Source organism: Malania oleifera, chromosome 1, assembly GCF_029873635.1.
Source record: "Malania oleifera isolate guangnan ecotype guangnan chromosome 1, ASM2987363v1, whole genome shotgun sequence".
In the NCBI taxonomy this organism is placed as follows: domain Eukaryota; kingdom Viridiplantae; phylum Streptophyta; class Magnoliopsida; order Santalales; family Ximeniaceae; genus Malania; species Malania oleifera.
The window spans coordinates 37903210-37927219 of NC_080417.1; the positions used below are offsets into that span (position 1 = coordinate 37903210).

Sequence of the window (24010 nt, forward strand, 5' to 3'; positions counted from 1 at the left end):
TTTGTTGTCAAGCTTAAATGGTGCAAAACAAAAAAGATGTGTTCACTATTTGGCCGAAAATCATAAAAGGGTTTCATTTAAGAGTCATCCTCCTTCCAGAAAAACAAAGTTACTTGAGTTGATTCAATCAGATGTTTGTGGCCCAATGAAGGTAAGGGCACTTCGTGGTGCACTTTATTTTGGTAATTTTATTGATGATCATTCAAGAAAACTATGGGTTTATGTTTTTAAATTCAAAGATTAGGTGCTTGATAAGTTTAAGTATTTTCAGGCTTTAGTTGAGAGAGAAATAGGAAAGATGATAAAATGTATTCGCACTGATAATGATGGCGAGTATTGTGGTCCTTTTGATGTGTACTATAGACAACAAGCAATCCAACATCAAAGGACACCTCCTAAGACACCTCAGTTGAATGCTTTGGCAGAAAGGATAAATAGAACACTAGAAGAGAGAGTCAGATGTCTGCTTTCAGAAGCAAAACTACCTAGATCATTTTGGGGCAAGGCATTATATACTGTTGCTCATGTAATTAACTTGTCTCCTACTGTTGTGTTGCAGATTGATGCCGTTGACAGAATCTGGTATGTGAAGGATGTATCCTATGACCATTTACGTGTGTTTGGATCCAAAGCCTTTGTTCATGTGCCAAAAGATGACAGGTTTAAGTTAGGCAAGGCAGTGCATTATTATTGGGTATGGTCAGGATGAGTTTCGCTACAGGTTTTATGATCTAGTGGAAAAGAAACTTGTAAGAAGTCGTGAGGTAGTCTTCGTGGAGGATCAAACCATTGAAGACATTAGCAAGACAAAAAATTCTTAGTTTCAAGATAGTGATAACTCAGTTGACTTGGATCCGATTTCTTTTGAAAATTTTACTGATACAGTTGAGATTGGCAATCAGTATGATACAAAGGCAGATGTTTAGAATGATCATGAGGTGGAAGATCACAAAACTATTGATGAGGAAGGTACTTCGACTATTGAACCACCAACAGCTTCACTCAGGAGGTCTACTAGAGATCGACAGCCCTACACGAGATATCCTATAGATGAGTATGTTCTTCTAATTGATGAGGGAGAACCAGCGTGTTATGAAGAAGCCATTAAAAGTGAGCATAAGCAACAATGGTTTAGTGCAATGGAAGATGAAATAAAATCTCTGCATAACAACCACACTTTTGAACTGGTAAAATTACCTAAAGGTAATAGAGCTTTGAAAAATCGGAGGGTCTATAGATTAAAACTAGAAGAGAATCCTTCACTCCCACAGTACAAAGCTAGATTAGTTGTCAAAGGCTTCAGTCAGAAAAAAAGGGATTGATTTTGGGGAGATCTTCTCATCGGTAGTGAAAATGTCGTCAATCCGTGTTGTTTTGGGCTTGGCTACTAGTCTTGATTTGGAGGTTGAGTAGATGGATGTGAAACTGCTTTACTCCATGGCGATTTTGAGGAAGAAATTTATATGAACCAGTCTTAGGGTTTTATGGTGAAAGGTAAGGAAAATTATGTTTGCAGATTGAAGAAGAGCTTGTATGGTCTGAAACAAGCTCCTAGACAGTGGTATAAGAAGTTCAAGTCTGTCATGGATCAACAAGGCTACAAGAAGACGACATCAGACCATTGTGTATTTGTTTAAAAGTTCTCTAATGATGATTTCGTTATTTTGTTGCTTTATATTGATGACATGCTCATTATTGGTCACAATGCTTCTAGAATTGACAGGTTAAAGCACGTGTTGAGCAAGTCTTTCGCCATGAAAAACTTGGGACCATCGAAACAGATTCTTGGCATGAGAATCTCATATGACAAAAGTGCTAAGTAGTTATGGCTATCTCAGGAAAAGTATATTGAGAAGGTTCTTCAACAATTTTACATGGAGAAAACCAAAGTGGTAAGTACTCTTCTTGCTACACATTTTAAGTTAAGCAGTAAACAATCTCCTTCTAATGGTGAAGAAAAGAGAGACATGGAAAGTGTTCCATATGCATCTGCAGTTGGTAGCTTAATGTATGCTATGGTTTGCACAAGGCTGGATTTAGCTCATGTAGTTGGTGTAGCTAGTAGATTTCTCTCTATTCTAGGTAGAGAGCATTGGAATGTTGTGAAATGAATTAAATAAAGTGATGATAAAGAACAAGTATCTACTTCACCACATCGATGATATGTTTGATCAACTTCAAGGAACGTGAGTGTTCTCTAAGATTGATCTTCAATCTAGGTACCATCAGGTGAGAGTTAAGGCAGAGGATGTACCAAAGACTGTGATCCGAACTCGTTATGGCCATTACGAATTTTCGGTTATACCCTTTGGATTGACTAATGCCCCTGCTGCTTTTATGGACCTCATGAATAGAGTATTTCATGAATACTTGGATCGGTTCGTAGTGGTGTTTATTGACGACATATTGGTTTATTCAAAGAGTCTCAAAGAGCACGAAGATCATTTGAGAATGGTACTCCAGGTGTTGAGAGGAAGGAGGTTGTATGATAAATTCAAGAAGTGTGAGTTCTATTTAGAGCAAGTTGCGTTCCTCGGGCACGTGATATCCAAGGGTGGCATTTTTGTTGACCCAAGCAAGATTAAGGCAGTGGTGGACTAGGCAAGACTGAAGAATGTCCACGAGGTTAGGAGTTTCTTGGGATTGGCAGGATATTATCGTCGATTCGTGAAGGATTTTTCCAAGTTGTTTGGCCCTCAAAAAAATTTGATGAGGAAGAATATAAGATATGAGTGGACAGATGAATGCGAGTAAAGTTTTCAGGAATTAAAACAACGACTCATCACTGTGCCGGTATTGACCATTCCTTTAGGAGAAGGGGTTTTGTTATTTACAGTGATGCGTCCAGGAAAGGGTTTGGGTGCGTGCTAATGCAATGAGGGAAAGTAATTGTTTATGCTTCTTGGCAACTCAAGGAGTACAAGCAGAACTACCTGACACACGATCTAGAGTTAGCAGCGGTGGTTTTCGTATTAAAATTTTGGAGCCATTATTTATATGAGGAAAGATGTGAAATATTCATAGACCACAAAAGCCTGAAATACTTCTTCACCCAAAAGGAATTGAATATGAGACAATGGAGATGACTTGAATTAATTAAAAACTATGACTACACCATCAATTACCACCCAGGGAAAGCTAATGTAGTAGTTGACGCTTTGAGTTGAAAGAGAGGGAACGCGTCAGTCTTGGAAATAGTAGCTCAACATCAAATCAGAATGGATCTAGAAAGATTTAGTTTGGATATAGTGGAAGGAAATCATGAGACAGTCATTTCTAGTCTGCTAATCCAACCCATAACGTCCCAACCTGGGTCTGCCAAGGAGCACTGCATCTTTCCTCCTTTACTTGGACTAGACAATAAGGGGGCAGGCCTTATCAGACTAATGACTGGCCCCAAAGATCAACACGTGTGCTTTTTAGTGTGTTTTGTTCTCACTCACACACTTCCTCAGAAAATTTCCCAGAAGGTCACCCATCTTAAGATTACTCCAAGCCAAGCACGCTTAACCGTGGAATTCTTATGGGAAGGCTCTCGAAAAGAAAGGTGTGATATGGGTAGTAACATCTAATCCTTTTAAGCCTTTCTTCCATGGGGTATCACATTCTCCCACATTTACTGAACGCAACGTCCTCATTGCGAACCACATCTCCAAACCCAGGTGATGTGAATCCCAACACACTTCTGGCTGGATAATTGCTCTGATACCATTTTGTAACACCCCAACCTAGGTCTACCAGGGAGCACTGTGTCTCTCCTCCTCCACTTAGACCAGACAATAGAGGGACAAACCTTATCGAACTAATGATTGACCCCACAGACCAATACGTGTCCTTTCAGTGTGTTTTTTCCTCACTCACACACTTCCTAAGAAAACTCCCTAGAAGGTTACTCATTCCAAGATTACTCCAATCCAAGCACGCTTAACTATGGAGTTCTTATAGGAAGACTCTCGAAAAGAAAGGTGCATCTTGTTGATATGGGTAGTAACATCTAATCTTTTTAAACATTTCTTTCATGGGGTATCACACAACCGACCCTACTAGAACAGATTAAGGCAACACAGATGACAAATGCAGAACTAATGAAAATTAAGGATAAGGTACACGGGGGACTAAAAATAGATTTAAATATCTCAGATGACGAAGTTCTAAGATTTCATGCCATGCTTTTTGTATCTAATGATGCGGGAATTAAAAGGACAATTCTGGAGGAGACTCATCGCTCTCTCTACACAGTGCATATGGGAAGCACTAAAATGTATAGGGATTTATGAGAGTCCTTCTGGTGGAATAATATGAAGACGGAAATTGCTCGGTTTGTGGAGCAGTGCCTTATGTTGACCCTATAGGTCATACCCTGTTTTGATTATGACAAATACTCAAGTATTTAATGTCTACCGAGTTGATGTGCAGGTTTATCTTGGTAGTATCATATGATGGCACTCGGGCACCTGAAGGAAAATGAAGACCCTGAAGATCATTTACGTTGTAATTCGTTACTATTCATTTGGGTCTGTAATAGGGTTGGTAATATTTAAGTAAGAAAGGTCTATAATATTTAATGCATTTCATGCATATAGGAACTACAAAACTCAAAGACCATAGAACAACTCTAGGTCGCTACACATCTCCTGAAAAAAAGGATTAAAATGACCCTAGGACACTCACTCTTGCACGTATGTGAATGATCATTTGAAATGGGCAAGTGAATGCTTAAAAAAGAACCAAAATGTATAAAAATTACATGTTCGGTCGACCGAACTCCTATGTACAAAAAGCTCCCAGTCGACCGAACTCAAGCAGTTCATTTGACCTCGGTTGACCGAACTTCCCAGGGGTCAACTTTATTGACCTCGTGGTCGACCAAGAAGAAAATACATTGCAACGCCCTGGTCAACCGAGTTCCCACGTGCAGGAACTCAACGGTCTAGTCGACCGACCGAGGTAGTTCAAAATATCCCCGGTCAACTGAACCTGCAAAAAGGAAAAATCGCCTTGGACTTACAAGTCCCGTCGACCGAGCTCACAGTTCATTTTATTCCTGGTCGACCGAACCTCAAGAACTTCGGTCAACCGAACTTGCCTCGGTCGAGCGGTGCTCTAGGGTTAAACATGATTTTTTATCGTGGTTAACTTTTTTAAACAGGGTTAATTATTCTTAAATGTTTTAAAACAATCGTAATAATACCCTTCATGTTCCTAGCTGTCATAATTCTCCCCATGTCTATATATATGAGATCATTTGCTAAAATTAATGAGAGATTAGGGAGTTAGATTAAGAAAATTCTCTCTGAATTTTTTAGCGCCCTTTCTTCATACACATCTTATACACTCATTCTTTTATCAATCCCTTGCCAAATCTTTTTGACTGAGTACATCTTGTGTAATCCTACAAAGCTATAACTCTCATTACATTTGTTGATATTTGATTTTCATATTGAGAGTTAAGTAAAGACTTTCCCACGAATTTAACTTGATAAATCTTGTGCTGGGAAAACTCTTTAGCTTAAGGATCTTTGCATTGTCATTACAAGATTCCTTGAGTAATTATTTTTGTGTGCAAAATATTTTTCAAAACTTGTTTTCAAACAACTCTTGTGTTTGATACAATTTGAGAAAATATTTTTGGGTTTTTTTGAATAATATTGCTAGCAACTCTGAAACACTAAGCTGATATTGAGATCTCCTATACTTTGCTTTCAAAGATTAGCTTGCTTGAACACTCTTGTGCTTGATTAGATAAAGTTATTATATTGAGTGTGGATTGCACATATACACCACTGAGCTTATAGTTCTTACATGTATGGTGTAGTTTGATTATTACTTGTGTGTATTGGGTACATATCTGCTTTACATGAAAGCACAATCACTGTACCAACTTGACTAAGAAAAATATTATTGTATTTCTAGGAATGGGCCTGAAGAGGGAGATTAGCCCTGTTGAATAGTCATGGATTGGCTTAGACCAGGTTAGGAAAGCTAGGTGCACCATCCTGGTAAGGTGTAGGTTGAGGTCAGTCACGCTAATTGACCTGGTTATAAAGGTTGAGGTCAGCGCTATGCTAATTGACCTGATTGTAATCGGTGCCGCTCCACCCGTTAAGTGAGCTTTAGTGGAATCCTCAAGCTTGCGAGTTAGAGGCAGGAACGTAGGCACAGTTGGCCAAACCCCGATAACATATCGTGTGTCTGTTTATATTTTCACACTTTATATTTACCACACATGTATGTTATTGTGTGAATGATGCACATAATTTAAATTCCACATATTTTACTTATCTGCGCATTTGGGTAGACTAATCCTAGGTTGTGAATATGCTGTTGCTGAACTAGTTGAACGTAGGGGAGAAATTTTTAAGTACCCATTTCACCCCCCTCTTAGGAATATGCCAATTCCAACACCTTACGTATCAGCAGGTGAAAGCTGAATACTAGAGACCAGTAGGGCCATTGCAGCCACTCCACATTCTTGGGTGGAAGTGGGAGCATATCTCCATGGATTTTGTTACAGGGTTACCCTCAGTATTGCATGAGTAAAATGCCATTTGGGTAGTTTTGGATCATCTGACGAAGACTGTACATTTCATTCCAATTAGAGTCATCTATTCTATGAATAGGTTAACAGAGTTGAATGTGGAGGAGATAGTTAGACTCCATGGCGTACTAGTGTCCATTGTGTCAAATCGAGACCCATGGTTCACCTCTTAGTTTTAAAAAAGTTTACAGAGAGCCTTGGGATCTCAACTGTCATTCAATACGGAATTTCACCCCCAAACTGATGGACAGTAAGAAAAAATGATCCAGATATTGGAGGACATGTTGCGGACGTGTGCTAGATCTTGGAGGTAGTTGGATTCAGTATTTGCCATTAGTAAAGTTCGCTTATAACAATACCCACCAGGTCAGCATTGGAATGACACTATATGAAGCATTGTATGGATGAAGATGTCGATCTCCACTGTATTAGGATGAGGTTGGTGAACGGCGAATTTTGGGGCCAGAATTGGTTCAACAAATATATAAGAAAATCAACTTGATTCGAGATAGAATCAAAGCAGCTTAGAGTCGACAGGAGGGTTATGCTGATACTCGCCGATGGAAGCTAAAGTTTGATGTGGGGGCTATGATTTTCCTGAGGATTGCTCCGATTAAGGGAGTTATGAGATTTGAGAGGAAAGATAAACTGAGCCCTATGTATATTGGGTCATTTGAGATTCTGGAGAGGATTAGTCCAGTTGCCTACAAAGTATTTTTAGCCCCTTCATTATCTAGGATCCACGATATATTTCACATATCTATGTTGAGAAAATACATTCCAGATCCTTCACATGTGATAAACTACAAGTCATTGGAAGTGAGTGACACCTTATCATATGATGAAGTGTCAGTTCAGATCCTAGACTAGAAGGAGCAGGAATTGCGTACTAAGAAGATACCATTGGTGAAAGTGTTGTAGTGAAATCATTCAGTTGAGGAAGTTTCATGGGAATTGGAAGAGGAATTGGAAGAGGAAATACGGCGGAAGAATCCATAGCTATTCAATGGGACCCAGCGTTAGACAAGTAAGGCCAACATAGGAGGTAAATGGTTAATTTTGAATGTAAATGTGTTTTATGCAGGTTATGCAATTATGTTTTATTGTGTGTAAGTTTATGTGTTGTGGTATTATGTTATGCATGATTTTTGGGGGAAAGTTTGTTTGGCTATTTGTAATCTCCCAAATACTGATATTGTAACCACAATTTTCCTCCGCCAAAAGTGAGGGTTATTAACAAATTTAGGACGAAGCCGCTATATGGGTGGCTACCGGCTCTTCCTAGGGTTGGACGATCGACTCAGTAATTCCAAGAGTGATGATAAGTATGAGTTGACAAATATCGAGGACGAAATTTTTATAAGGACAGGAGAATGTAGTAACTTGAAAAAAGAAATAATAATAATAATAATAATAATAATAATAATAATAATATATTATGAATTAATTAATTGGTTAACTAGGTGATTAATTAAATAAGATAATAAATTAAATAGTATGATACATATATGTAAGTAGATATTAGGTGATAGGATATATATATATATATATATATATATATATTGGATAATAATAACTATTAAGTAAATAATATAATATAATTTATATATGTATATGAAGGAATCTTCCTTAGGAAGATAATGATATATACTAATATAATATCCTTTAACATAAATATATATTATTATAATCATATATTATATTTATATATGTAAAGGAAGTGGGAAACTTCTTTATATATATATTGGATAATAATAACTATTAAGTAAATAATATAATATAATTTATATTTGTAATCTCCCAAATACTGATATTGTAACCACAATTTTCCTCCGCCAAAAGTGAGGGTTATTAACAAATTTAGGACGAAGCCGCTATATGGGTGGCTACCGGCTCTTCCTAGGGTTGGACGATCGACTCAGTAATTCCAAGAGTGATGATAAGTATGAGTTGACAAATTTCGAGGACGAAATTTTTATAAGGAGAGGAGAATGTAGTAACTTGAAAAAAGAAATAATAATAATAATAATAATAATAATAATAATATATTATGAATTAATTAATTGGTTAACTAGGTGATTAATTAAATAAGATAATAAATTAAATAGTATGATACATATATGTAAGTAGATATTAGGTGATAGGATATATATATATATATATATATATATATATTGGATAATAATAACTATTAAGTAAATAATATAATATAATTTATATATGTATATGAAGGAATCTTCCTTAGGAAGATAATGATATATACTAATATAATATCCTTTAACATAAATATATATTATTATAATCATATATTATATTTATATATGTAAAGGAAGTGGGAAACTTCTTTATATATATATTGGATAATAATAACTATTAAGTAAATAATATAATATAATTTATATTTGTAATCTCCCAAATACTGATATTGTAACCACAATTTTCCTCCGCCAAAAGTGAGGGTTATTAACAAATTTAGGACGAAGCCGCTATATGGGTGGCTACCGGCTCTTCCTAGGGTTGGACGATCGACTCAGTAATTCCAAGAGTGATGATAAGTATGAGTTGACAAATTTCGAGGACGAAATTTTTATAAGGAGAGGAGAATGTAGTAACTTGAAAAAAGAAATAATAATAATAATAATAATAATAATAATATATTATGAATTAATTAATTGGTTAACTAGGTGATTAATTAAATAAGATAATAAATTAAATAGTTTTATACATATATGTAAGTATATATTAGGTGAGAGTCTATATATATATATATATATATATATATATATATATATATATATTGGATAATAATAACTATTAAGTAAATAATATAATATAATTTATATATGTATATGAAGGAATCTTCCTTAGGAAGATAATGATATATACTAATATAATATCCTTTAACATAAATATATATTATTATAATCATATATTATATTTATATATGTAAAGGAAGTGGGAAACTTCTTTATATATATATTGGATAATAATAACTATTAAGTAAATAATATAATATAATTTATATATGTATATGAAGGAATCATCCTTAGGAAGATAATGATATATACTAATATAATATCCTTTAACATAAATATATATTATTATAATCATATATTATATTTATATATGTAAAGGAAGTGGGAAACTTCTTTAGGAAGTCTTTGTTCAATGCCCCCCCATATTATATTTATATATGTAAAGGAAGTGGGAAACTTCTTTAGGAAGTCTTTGTTCAATGCCCCCCCCCCCCCCCCCCCGCGCATGCCGTGAAGCTCTCTCTCTCTCTCTCTCTCTCTCTCTCTCTCTCTAGCTTTCTTCTCCATCTTTCTGCTAAATTGAAAAAGGAACACCATTTCTGGGTCCTAGCTCCGATCCTGGACATTCTAACTAGAGAGATTGTGTTATTCGAATGTCGTAGACACCACTTTAGGGTTAAGGTAAGGGGAATAGATTATGTTAGATTTTTATTTTTAAAATATTCCAGATTAAATTTTGAGTACTTGAATTTAATTAGTTTTATAATAAGTAAAAATATGTCTGATTTGAAATTGAGTATGTGTAATTAATTATATCTATGTTTAGATTTTATTTTAAAAATATGTTTGGGTTAAATTAAATTGTAGGGATTTGATCATATTGGGTTTTTGAGAATATTTTTTTGGAATTAAATCAAACTGCAGAGATTTGATTATATCGAATTTTTGGAATTTAATGAAATTAAATTAAATAGGTGAAATTGATCTCACCCGCAATTTTATTTAAATTTACTGAATGTATGTTTGTGAAACATTGTCGAGTACTTTATAAAATTATGGATTATCACTCAAATTGTATGGCATGAGATAAATTCATAATAGGTTTTTAAATGGATCTGTTGAACTGTTACAGTATTATATATATTGCGAGTATGTGTTGCTATGCTGATTTATGGATATATATCGGAATTACTGTGAAATTATGAAATGACGGGTTCGATATGAGTATGTAAATATGACAGTTTAATTCCGTTTTATGGTAAGTTAGACTTTGCATCAAATGGGGAAATATGAAGTGACTAATTATAAATAGTCTGTATGGCATATAAATAGTCTGTGTACCATATAAATAGCTTGTGTGACATATAACTAGCTTGTGTGGCATATAATTAGCCTGTGTGGCATATGAATAGCTTGTGTGGCATATGAATAGTCTGTGTGGCATATGAATAGAAGCAGATGGCCTGTGTGGCATACAAAATGGAGAAGAAGGCCTGCGTGGCATATAAAAGTGTTATAGAAGTGTGAATTATATTATCTGTGATATGTTGTAAAACCTACGTTAGTAGACTTACCATGAACTATATTAAATTATCTGTGATGTGTTGTAAAACCTACGTTAGTAGATTTATCTGAACTACAACATATAATTTATACGAATGACATATTTATTTAGGGACAATATAATGAATGCATATATAAATGATCGTACAATAAAACTCATCCGTCACACACTGATAATAAAGTATCCCATCTTACTAAGAAATGTCTCACCCTATCGAAATATCAACCTTTTAGGGCCTTTAGGGAGTCAAGCCTGGGAGCTCCAGGGCGAGACTTAGACAATCTTGCCGAGGGTGAGTGTGGGTAGGATATCGTTTTGTTTATGTTAGATGTTTACATTATGGGGTGGACATTTGTTTATTTTGGGACTTGTAGACGTTCAGGATGGGTTAGTACTCTGGTAGTTATGGTTGTAGAAAAATACTTTGTTTCCATTGTTTATTAATTAAATTATGGACACTGATATTCTGGACCCCACTGAGTACTTGAAAATTTACAAATGTGGTATCAAGGCATGTGGTATTGAATGATGTGGATATAATATGGAAATTTTATGTAATTTTTGTGTGTGTTTTCAGGATGTTACAAGTTTTATACCTTTTTTAAGCTTTCTTTTTTTTAATTTACAAGTGCCTGTAAAATCTACACAATCTATATTCAGAAGATTCATCTACAAATAAGTTAAATCATAATTCATAAGCTACTTCGTCCATTAAAAGTGTGTGTATGTGTGTGTGTGTGTGAGAGAGAGAGAGAGAGAGAGATAAATTAATAAGCATTACAAATTAATGCTCTATCACTACATAAAAATCAATGATCTAAATATATATTTCTATGTTGTTAATTTGATACACAATTTTTAGAAAACAAATGTAACTAATTAAATAACGCTAGCTATACATTAGTGATGAAGAGATTCCTTAAAGACCCATTGATATCTATATCAACAAATTCACAACATAGACACCTCCAAATTCAATGAATAGAGCACATGTCAATGATCCAAATCATTGATTTATAGTTAACATTGATTCTATCTTTGGGGCATAGAGTTTACGTTTTTGTTTCGAAAATAAAAATAGAGTTTGAAACTCGGATTTAGAATTGAGTCTCTCATGCGTTTGAAAAATAAATGTTTATGAAAACACTATGTGAAATAACAAAAAGTTATTGGATATCCAAATGTTAGCACTGTACAAAAAATCTCGTTTATAGACTAGCGAGTATAAACATTATCCTAAGAGAACTTATCTAAATCTTCACATATATTTTGCATTTCACTTGCTAACAAATATTTTTACAAATCAGATTTTGTGTACCGAGAAAAGAAATGTGGAGGAATATTATCACTTAAATCGTGGATTCTCGTTTTAAAAAGTGTGAACATGCTTACATGAAATAATCGGCTTGTTCTCTCTCTCTCTCTCTCTCTCTCTCTCTCTCTCTCTCTCTCTCTCTCTCTCTCTCTCCTTCTCTTATCAAGAACGATGCACATGTGCTCACATGGAATACCAAATTAAAATAAAAAAGGCAAAGACTACTAAATTTAAGGTAAAGAACACATTACCTTCTTTTCCTTTTAAATGACTAGCTAAAAACTTATTTTTCTTGAGAAAATAGCAAAAGAAACAAAAACAGTGCACATGGAAGATCCTTAATTTGCATGTTCTCTTTTGAAAATGACGAAAAAGTTCTCATAAAGTAAAGTCACGTTGAGGAATATTTTCAATCAAAAGGTATGTTGTCTTTTGAAAAATTGGTGAAATTCCTCCTTGGAGTAAAAAGGAACGAAATTAATCAGGAAAAGTTATTTTTCAACTTAAATAAAAGTTATAAGTAGTTCTTGACATGAATTAAGAGGACAGGAAAATTTAAGTAACTTTTTTTATTTAAGTAAAGGCTATAAGTAATTACTGACATGAATTAAGAGGTCAAAAAAGTTTAAGTTGAAAAAATGCTATTATGTTTTGTTGCAACAAAAATTTTAAATATTATTAAGAGGACAAAAAAATTTAAGTTGAAAAAATGTTTCTATTTTTGGTTGCAATTTTTTAAAAAAATATTATTCTTTGAGTATATTATCCAAAAAAAGATAATCGTCTTTCCGATCTAATATGTTTTCACTATTAGAAAATACAATTCTCATTGGATAGACGTACAAATTATGACTAAACTTATCAACTATTCCGAATTTTTATTCCAATTAAACAAAAAGATGACGATATCATAGATACATCTATATGAAAATTATAGGACATGCCATCGTGAGTTGTCGGCATGCTAACATTGACCTGCATTAATAACATATTAGTGATAGAGACAACAAATAAAATTGCACGCTAGATTTTAAAGAACCGATTAAATACTAAAAAAGTGGTTTATTTACTTCATTATTTAATTAATTAAAATATCAGAATTTTTAAGTGGCTTGATGTGGTAAGTGTAACTTTTTGGGAGTATATATATATATATATATGTCCTCTCTCCCTTCCAAATTTTTTCATGAATGCATATTTTTTGATAGATGCTGGCAAATGGGTTGGATGAGTTGGTGCAGATGGAGTTACCGCTATATATTTCTAAGTGCCTTCTTTATTGAAATTAGCTATTGTACTTGTGCCAAGGTTAAACTATTAACTAATTTTTTTTTTTTTTTTTGGAGAAAAATGTTAGTAGTTTAGTAAAATTAATTGTTTAATTTGTTGTTCAGGTGTACGCTGTTTATATGGGTGGTCGAACTACCGATGATGCTCGTGAGATCTTAAGGCAAAATCATCAAATGCTTATTGCTGTTCATGGAGGAAGGTTAGTTAATACATAATACTTTGTCATGTTAGGTAGCTAGAAAATTCCGCGGGGGACTAATGAAAGAAAATGTATAAAGAAGAGAGAGAGAGAGAGAGAGAGAGATAAAGGGGTAGGAATAGATTTAAAATAACTTGAGAAGAGATAGTATAAAAGTATTTAATATCCCTGAAAATGATTTATGATTGCATAAATTGGCAAAAAATGATTTATATAACCGACCACACCTAGTGGGACTTAAAGCTTGATTTGGTTGTTTATTATTTAATTTGAGCAACTGAAATTAAAAGAAAAGGAAATAATAATAAGTTAATCAATGAGGAAAAAAGAGACTTATTTATTTCCCTATATTTCGAAAAGAACATGATACAAGTTTTTTTTCTTCCATTTATTTTTTGGAGATTTTTTTTTTCCTTTCACTTTTCTTTTTAATTATTTCTGCCTTTTTTGGAAATCCATTTAGGAAAGGTCCAAAACTACGTCGTTGTTTTACTCCTTTCCTTATTTCTTCCTTCTCACGTGCATGGTCACGCCACCGACGGTTTTCTGCCATTTTTCCCGGTGGTTGAGCCGGATTTCTGCCATTTTTCCCGGTGGTTGAGCCCCATTCACGCAATCTCTACAGCTCTGAGCCCCAATCCCATCCTCAACCACCCTTTCCCTCCTCTGAAACCTGACTTTAAAGACCAACAAATTTATGGTAAATCAAAGTTAGTGATGATTCTTTTGGACACTAAAAAACCCATAATATCAATCAAAACTCGCTCGATTTCCTATCCGAGTCAAGGTGAGTTCGGGGTGTTTCGACAATACATGTGTGGAAAAGTATTAATGATAAATATTGAATTGAGAAAACGATGAAGGTAGTAAGAAATGTATTTAAACAAAACAAAGTGTTGATTATATTATAAGTACTGTTGGAAGACTTGAATATGTATTATTATATTTTTACATATAATTAACATATTAGAGTACATAAATAAATATATATATATATATATAGTTATTAAATTGTGCTTTTAATTCACATTTATAATTAACATTTAAAATGTTTTCAATTAAAAAATTAATTAATTTTTATGCTAACTAATATTTTATAACTAAAAATATATTAAAATTTATAATTAACACTTTTACTAGAAATTTCAAATGTTTTATAATTAAAATATTGGTTAAAATATTAATTAGAAACTACTATTAATATTTGTATTAAGATTTTTAATGTTATATAATTAAAAAAAGATTAATACTTACGTGAATTGTTATTTTTAATTGACTTTTCATTATTTTCTAATTAGAAAATTAATTACTATTTTATAATAAAATTTCATAAAAATAATTTTAATTGATATTCTAAATATTTTATAATTAAATATAAGAATTATTATTTATTTAGAGTAATAATAAACATTTTTAAAATGTACTATTATTTATTTACGTTTATAATATTATTTGTTTATTAATATTTTAATAATTTGGCATTAGTTCTTATTTAATAAAATGACATCATGGTCTTAAGTTCTTTAAATTTACAAGTTCGCTCCGATTCGTGAAGAGTAACTACATTAGTTCTCAAAACGTATTTAGTTTTTCTTTAGAAAAAAGTAGTTTTGACGGTGCACATTTGCAATAAGTACTTATTGGAAACCACTCGGGTAAATCCTATGAATAGTACAAATCCCAATGTATTAGAGAAAGAAAAAAATTTAAATCAATTAAATTCATCAACTCTTTTATAGTAAAAAATTATTCCACTAGTTTTAATTAATGTTCTCGAGAATATCTTAGTTGCTAAAATTTGAGACTTCCATATTAGATATCTTCGGGTTGATTCTAAGGGGCGGGAGGGGGCGAATGGAAGTAATGTTAAAAAGGTCACTTTTTATTGAATAGTTCAAGCCTAATTCCTTTAAAATAAATGTATGCTTGGTATCATTTATGTTTTTTTATTTTTTATTTCCATTTATATATGGTTAAAAAAGCTAAAATAATATATTTATTTATGTTACTAGTTTTCTATTTTTATTGTTGGTTTCAACTTTATTTGAATTTTTTTTTCAAAAAAAAAAATAACAATGAAAGTCATATTGTATAATTTATAGTTCTTCCAATAACATGTTGTATTCAGTGAAGTTAATCATTCATTTATACATAATTTTAATTAAATTAAAAATTTACCATGCATATTTAAAGTATAATCAAAACAAATCCATAAAACTTCTTAACATTTGAAAATAAATAAATAAATCATTTAAAAAAATTTACCTTTTTATTTCAATTTCAAGTGTAGTAAAATTGTTTGTGTATCGTTAAAATGTAAATTTTGAAATATAAGAACTAAGTTGAACAATTATAATAATTTCTATTTATTGTAATATTCTATTGTGTTTTTTTATTTAAATCATTTTTTTTAATTGTTATTTGATTTGAGAGTATTTGTTCAATTAATATTTCAATTTATATTAATTTTGTAAATATAGAACAAACAAGTTGGTAGTTTTTTATTTTCAATTTTAGTTTGTTTCCAATTTCTAGTTTTCATTTATGGTTTTTTTGTTCATAATTTTTTACAATAGTGCTACATGACCCCCAAGTTATCTATCTGCATATTTAGATAGTTACTACACTTTTGGCGCATACAAATAGAATATAATTGAATTTATCACTTAATTTTGCTATGCTATGTAGTCAAGTTTTGCTTGCTCAAGGCATTATGCTTGTCTATGACCGTGTGTTTCGTGTATATAGGATGGGTTACCATCATGTATATACTAGTGTAGGTTTATTTTTCAAAAATAGTTTTTTCTTAAGATAAAAATGGGAGTATGACCTCACAAACAAGTTGATGTTTCCTAGTGTTAGAATGGGGTTTGCATATAAAGTTCTTTAAGGTAAGGTGAATGTTCATCAATATATAAATTTCTCTAGTAATTGTAAACGTGTCTAGTCTACTTGCCTCCTTCATTAGACACACGTTATTAACGGAAGTGATGCTTTAATAAATAACGTTGCTTCAATGTTTACCACTTATTTGCCATTACTTTCATGAATTGCTTATTACTTCTACTTACATTTCTTTCAATGACAATAAAAATGTTTTGCTGGTATACCATAGTAACTTTTTGGCTGGCTAATTAAGTAAGAATGCTTTAGCAAGTGTTATATGATCCTTCACAAATGTGTGAAATACTCAGCCCGTGACACTTGGTATCAAAGCTTAGTTAATTACTACATGAATTCAGTTGCCTTTGTTCTGGGACTTGGAAGCTTTGGTAAGATACCATGCTGACCAATGTCAAGAGGATTGGGATGCTAAAAGCACAGACTAAGATGAAAACCTACAATGTGGTCGAAGAGATGACCTAACATACTAAACTTGTTGATGAAATAAATCGAGGGATCACAAAAATATCAACAAAGTTCCATACTATAGAAACGTTGCAGGCTAAGATAGCTTATTTGACTGTGAAGGTGAATGTGGTGGTTCTTACTATGGGAAACTCTAACACTTCGAAGTTTAGCAGGACCAAGGTATGAGAGCCTAGAACAAACAGTTACCTATAATGCCAGAGAGTTTGAGAACTTCTTGTTTGATATGGAGTAATACTTTCACATTACGAAGACGAATGCAGAGTAGGTGAAAGTGAATAGTGCAATTATATGTTGGGACCCTATGAGCAACCAAAAAAATTTGGGATACCATAAATTTACGTGGTTTGGTCAAGATCGACCTACGTCCATGGAGCACACCACAATTCACTAAAAATTCGCCAGAACGGAAAGAAATGCAACTCTCTCTTCACACTCTCTTTTTCCTCTCTTTTCTTCTCTATTTCTTCTCTCTATGCATCTTTCAACTCTCCACAACTCCTCTATTTAAAGGGCTGATAATTAATTATAACTTATTACAATAAATCACAAATGGGAGGTTACATTCATCAAGATAAATGGAGATAAGGGTTACATTCATCAAGATAAATGGAGATAAATGGCACAGCTTGTAGAACTTGCAAACCGCGGCTCCATCTCAGCTTTTCACACGTCTCCAGCTCCAGCACAACAATCTCCCACTTGGAAACGGAGACGCCTCCTCAACCAGTATCATGAATAAATGATGTGCTCAAAATTTGTCTTCAAGCATGAAAACCAACTGAAGTTGAACACAACTTCAGCTTTTCTGTAGTCACCACCTTAGTTAACATATCTGCCGGATTTCTGCTACCTTGGATTTTTTCAAGTGTCAACAAGCCGTCCTCTATCAGAGATCTGACAAAGTGATAACGCAATCCAATATGCTTATTTTTGGAATGAAATGAGAAGTTCTTTGCTAGATGTATCGCACTCTGACTATCATTGTACAAAACATTCCTCTCATGTTTTAATCCAAACTCCGTTAACAAACCCTAAAGCCAAATCATCGCTTTACTAGCTTCTGTCATTACTACATACTCAGCTTCTGTAGTAGATAAAACAACAATCTTCTGTATCTATAACATCCAACTAACAGTTATTGTGCCAACAGTGAATATATACCCAGTGGTGCTTCTACGATGATTAATTTCACCTGCAAAATCAACATCTACAAATCCTTGGATTTTCAAATCGCTTTTACCGAAACATAAGCACTTATCAATAGTGCCATGTAGATATCTTAAAATCCACTTCACTGCGTCCCAGCGTGTCTTCCCTCGATTTGACATATACCTGCTGACAACTCCCACTGCTTGGCCAATATCCAGTCTGGTACCAACCATAACATACATTAGACTTCCAAGCTGAGGCATATGGTACCTTAGCTATGAAGTCTTTTTCTTCATTTATCTGGGGAGACTGATCCTTAGAGAGACGGGAGTGACCTGCCAATGGTGTATTTATAGCCTTAGCGCTGCTCATATTGAACCTCTATAAAACACGGCTGATGTACTCTGACTGAGATAACTACAACATTCCTTGTTGCTTATCTCTAGAGATCTGCATCTCAAGAATATGTTTTGCAGGACCCAAGTCTTTCATATCCAATTCCTCTGACAATTGCTATTTCAATTTTCCGACCTCTTCTATGTCTGATCCTACAACTAGCATATTATCAACATATAACAGTAGGATAATATAGCTAGTACGATACTTTTGAAGTAGCAACAGTGGTCGGAATTGCATTTCTGAAAATTGTTCCTCTGCATACAGTTGTCAAATTTCTTGTACCACTATCTAGGAGCTTGTTTAGGACCATACAAACTCTTTCTCAATTTGCATACAAGATTCTATTTACCTTTTACTGAGAAACCTTCTCGCTGTTGCATATAAATTTCCTCATCAAGATCACCATGAAGAAATTTCATCTTCGCGTCCAATTGCTCAAGATGTAAACCCTCTGAGGCAACAATACTCAAAACAGATCTAATGGTTGTCAGTTTGACAACTAGTGCAAAAATATCAATGTAGTCAATTCCTTCCTTTTGTTCGAAGTCTTTGACTACTAACCGAGCTTTATACCTCTTGGATCCATCATGCTCTTCTTTGATCTTGTACACCCATTTGTTGTGAAGAGCCTTCTTACCATTGGACAACTTAGATAGTTCTCATGTTTTGTTGAAGTTAAGAGACTTCATCTCGTCTTTCATTGCAAGCTCCCACTTTTTCGAATCTCCTGCCTAACATGCTTCAACATAGCATTCAGGTTCTCTTCCATATATAAGAAGTAAATGATTCACATACATCATGTTTGGTATGTGCTTCCGATAAGATCTCCTAAGCTCTGTGCTAGAGTAGGAGGTGGTGGTGCAACAATCTGCTCCACATGTTCCTCTGCCTGAGGATTCTTGGTATTCTGCTAAGGATTCTTGGTGTTGTTCTGACGTGTCCTCACACCTTCTAAAACATCATCCACATCTACAAAGGTTGTTTCAGACTCTGTAGATTTTTTTGTGTGTCTATCTTTGTACATCACCTTTTCACAAAAATCACATCTCTACTTCTGATCACCTTTTTGTTTTTCATCATCCCAAATGCGATATCCATATTCATTTCCACCATAACCGATGAAAGTGCATTTCTGGGATTTCGAATCCAGCTTATTCCTGACATGATCATTAATATGTACATGTGCAACATAACCAAAAACTTTCAAAGGTGAAAGTCTTACCTCTTTATTACTCCAAACTTCTTCTCGTAGACTATAGTCCAATGGTACTGATGGACTTTTTTAATCAAATAAGTTGTTGTGTTGACTGCTTCTTCCCAAAACATCTTTGGCAAGTCTAACTGTATACGCATGCTTCTAGCTTTTTCTGTCAACATTCTCACCCGCTCAGCTACGCCATTGTGTTGAGGCGTACCTGGCATAGTTCTTTCCATTTTGACACCATGCTTATAGCATAATTTTTTGAACTCGGTGTCAACATACTCACCACTGTTATTTGTTCTCAGCTTCTTAATTTTAAAACCAGTTTCGTTTTCTACCATTGCTTTCCAAATTTTAAAAGCATCAAAAACATCAGATTTATATTTTAGGAAGTAAACCCATACCTTCCGTGAATGATCATCGATAAATGTGATGAAGTAATGCTTCCCACTTGTGGATGAAATGGTTGTTGGTCCCCATATCTGAATGGACTAGCTCAAGTCTCTCCTTCTTTGGGGTACTAATGTTTTTCTGGAAACTGACTCTCTTCTGTTTCCCAAATATGCAATTCTCACATGTGTCAATCTTCACCAACTTTAAATCACTCAACTTACCATTTGAGTGCATCACCCTGAGTCCCTTCTCACTTAGGTGTCCAAGTTGTTGATGTCATATGTTGCCATCATCATTTCCTGTAGCAACTTTAGCAGACATGCATGCATTAGGAGTTACATAAAGAGTACCACTTTTCTTACCTCGTGCAATTGTCAATGCACCCTTTGAAATCTTCCATTCATCGCCAATGAAAGATGTGTTATATCCTTCATGTGCCAGTTGACTGACTGAGATTAAATTCTTCCTCAGGTCTGGAAAATATCTGACATCTCTCAGTTTCCATACTGACTAATTCATATTGATCTTCACTGTCCTCTTGCCGATAATGTCGCAGGGTTGATCATTGCCAAGATATACTTTACCGAAATTACCTGATGTATACTCCTCTAGGCAATCTCTACTGCAAGTGGTAAGAAATGAAGCTCTAAAGTCTAACACCCAAGACTCCTTTTTGCTCTCCAAAAAGCAGATCAACATATCATCATTTTCTGAAGTAACATTTGCTTCTGTCTTTGCTCTCGTCTCATTTTTTTTCTTCAGACTTTTGCACTGGTTCTTGTAATGACCAGTTTTTCCATAGTTCCAGCACTCAACAATTTTTGTGCCCTGGGAACCTGTGTCCTGAGAACCTCTTGGATTTTTGGATTTAGACCGCTTGGGCCTAGATCTGTCATAGTTGTTTAATAGTCCGTGCATGTTTCCTTTGCCTCGACTTTCAATGTTTAAGACTGAACTCGAAGTGGAGCCATGGTTTGACTGCATTCTGATTTCTTCCGTTAAAATCATGCTAACGACCTCATCGCACACAAGCTTTGATTTCCTTGCGGTGCTATTAATTACAGTAACAACATCATTCCAACTTTTAGGCAACTGAACGAGAAACAATAGGGCACGAATCTCACTATCAAATGTTATCCCAACTGAGGCGAGTTGATCCAATAACTCGTTGAAATTATTCAAATGCTTGTTAAAACTTTCACTTGTAGATATAGTAAATAATCTTTTCATAAGATGTACCTTGTTAGCGGCTGACGGCTGCTCGTACATAATAGAAAGCGCATCCATCAGAGACTTGGTGGATGATATATGCTTAATATTGAATGCCACAAACTTTGGCAACGTCATTCTGATGGCTCTAAGAGTTTTTCGATCAAGTAACTCCCACTCGTCCTCATTCATAGATGCTGGCTTACCCTTCAATGGTAAGTGCAATTCCTTCCTAAATAAATATTCTTCTATCTTCATCTTCTAGAAACCGAAATTGTTGCCATTGGACATTTCGATTTTTAAGCTCTTTTCGTTCGACATCTCGATTTACTAATATAAAGATGGAATTAGCTCAAATTAATAACACGGTTGGATCCAAAACAGTCAAAAACCTTAGAAATGGTTCAAGTCGTTTGAAAAATAGACCCAAAATGACTCCAAAAAGCTCAGTCAAAGATCAGGTCAAATTGGTCAAACCTGGTCAACGCCGATGTGGCAGGTGAAGACATGGCACTGGGGCCCACATGCTGATGTGGCATTGGGGACCCTACTGACGTGTCAGACAGTGTGGCACTAGGGCCCACTTGCTGATGTGGCAAATGACGTTGCACTGGGACCCACTTGCTAACGTGGCAAATGTCGTGGCACTAGGGCTCACCTGCTGACGTGGCCGGGTTTGGAGCAAGTCGAGTTAGATACAGATCCGGGTCTCGGGTTGGTCCGGTTTGAGTGAGTTGTCGGGTCGGGTTGAGGCGGTCTAGGCGAGGAAGACGTGTGGCTCGCGTGGCACGTGTGAGCGGCAAGTCCCCAACGTGTGACCCGCGCATGGCGAGGCGAACTGCTCCGGCTAAGCGCGTGTTGGCGCGTGTACGGTCGTGTAAACTCCTTTCGAGCTCTGGATTGCACGGTTGGCTTCGTCTCGGCGAGGTGAACGTGATGGTGGCCTCAAAATTCAATTTCAAGCTACATGACAGAGCTCTGATTTTGGTGAATACTCTGATCTGGTCTTTCTGCTCCAACCGGGCTCTAATACCACTTATTGAGACCCTGTGAGCAACTAGAAAAATTTGGAACACCAGAAATTTACGTGGCTTGGTCAAGATCGAACTACATCCACAAAACACACCACAATTCATTAAAAATTTGTCATAACGGAAAGAAATATAACTCTCTCCTCGCACTCTCTTCTTCCTCTCCTTTCTTCTCTGTTTCTTCTCTCTGTGCATCTTTCAACTCTCCACAACTCCTCTATTTATAGGACTGATAATTAATTACAACTTATTACAATAAATCACAAATGGAAGGTTACATTCATCAAGATAAATGGAGATAAATGGCACAACTTGCACAGCTTGCAAACTGCGGCTCCAGCTCAGTGTTTCACGTGTCTTCAACTCCAGCATAACATTATGTACTTGATTGGTGATGCTAAACTAGGTGGTGTACCAAGTACGATGAGATTGAGAACAAATGTCGTATCATTGATTGTTGAGAAGACTTGAAGAGATGACTCAAGGCCCAATTCTTTTATGAGAACATTGAGTATAATGCTAAAAGAAAATTGAGAGACCTCAAACATGGTGAGTCAATTAGGGAATATGTGAAAAAAGAAAAATTGCTTTGTTGTTAGATATTTAGGATCCGTTGGAGAAGGATAAGTTGTTCTATTTTATTGAGGGGTTGAAACTGTGGATAAGAACAAAACTTCATAGACAAAGAGTTCAAAACTTGTCTAAAGCACAAGCTACGAAATACCCCAACCCATGAGATACATTTCGCCAACCAAACATGACATTAATGTTTTTTTTATTAAATATAGGGGTTTTTTTTATTAAATATAGGGAAAAAAATAAGTAAACTTTTATGATATTAGTGAGTCTTTAGTATTGAATTAAATTTAGTAGATTAAATTTTTGCCTAAAAAAATTTACTTTTCACTTGGGAACATGGATTGGGCTTAAGATTTTAATTTGTCTAGATAAAGCTTTCGTCAAAATCTACATAAATTCAAATCTAGAGCTTAAAATCTATGCTGCCAGATACTATTTTAATGATTAGTTCATTTTAGTTTTAAACAATTATTAATTGACTCATACATGATTGATGTTTATTATTGAGCTATACGCAGCATTGAACGAGCCCGGGCGTCTCATGTCTATAGTTACACACATGGGTTCAGAGGCTTTGCAGCCAAGTTGACGGAGCAACAAGCTTCTGAGATAGCTGGTTAGTTGATTTTTTTTTCTCTCAAAAAAAAAAAAAAAAAAAAAAAAGGTTTCCACTTCCCCAAACGAAGGAAAGGACTTTCTTATGATCTTAGGAACGAGAAATTTTTTACATTGAAAATAATGTAAATGAAATTCTTATTCAGAGATGCCAGGAGTGGTTTCTGTGTTTCCTAATTCTAAAAGAAGATTGCACACAACCCATTCGTGGAATTATATGGGCCTAGAGGACAATGAATCGATGGAAATTCCAGGACATTCTACCGAGAATCAACATAATGTCATCATTGGTTTCATTGATACGGGTAAGAATCAACATAATCAACTCCTAACTTGCATCCTTAATTTGTTGAGATGGACTACTTTTTCCTTGCATTTTCAAAATTTTACTTTCAAATTT

General features: G+C 34.4%; 1 protein-coding gene across 1 annotated transcript in view; it reads left to right on the forward strand.

The window, feature by feature from the left end:
- Positions 1-298: 298 nt before the first annotated feature.
- Positions 299-24010, forward strand: part of LOC131158011 (subtilisin-like serine-protease S) — a 29250-nt gene continuing 5538 nt past the window's right edge. Inside the window, exons 1-5 of the mRNA XM_058112589.1 lie at positions 299-694; positions 1839-2018; positions 13568-13662; positions 23514-23611; positions 23757-23915. Of these exons, the coding sequence (XP_057968572.1) occupies positions 299-694; positions 1839-2018; positions 13568-13662; positions 23514-23611; positions 23757-23915 (928 nt within the window). The remainder of the gene's footprint in view (positions 695-1838; positions 2019-13567; positions 13663-23513; positions 23612-23756; positions 23916-24010) is intronic.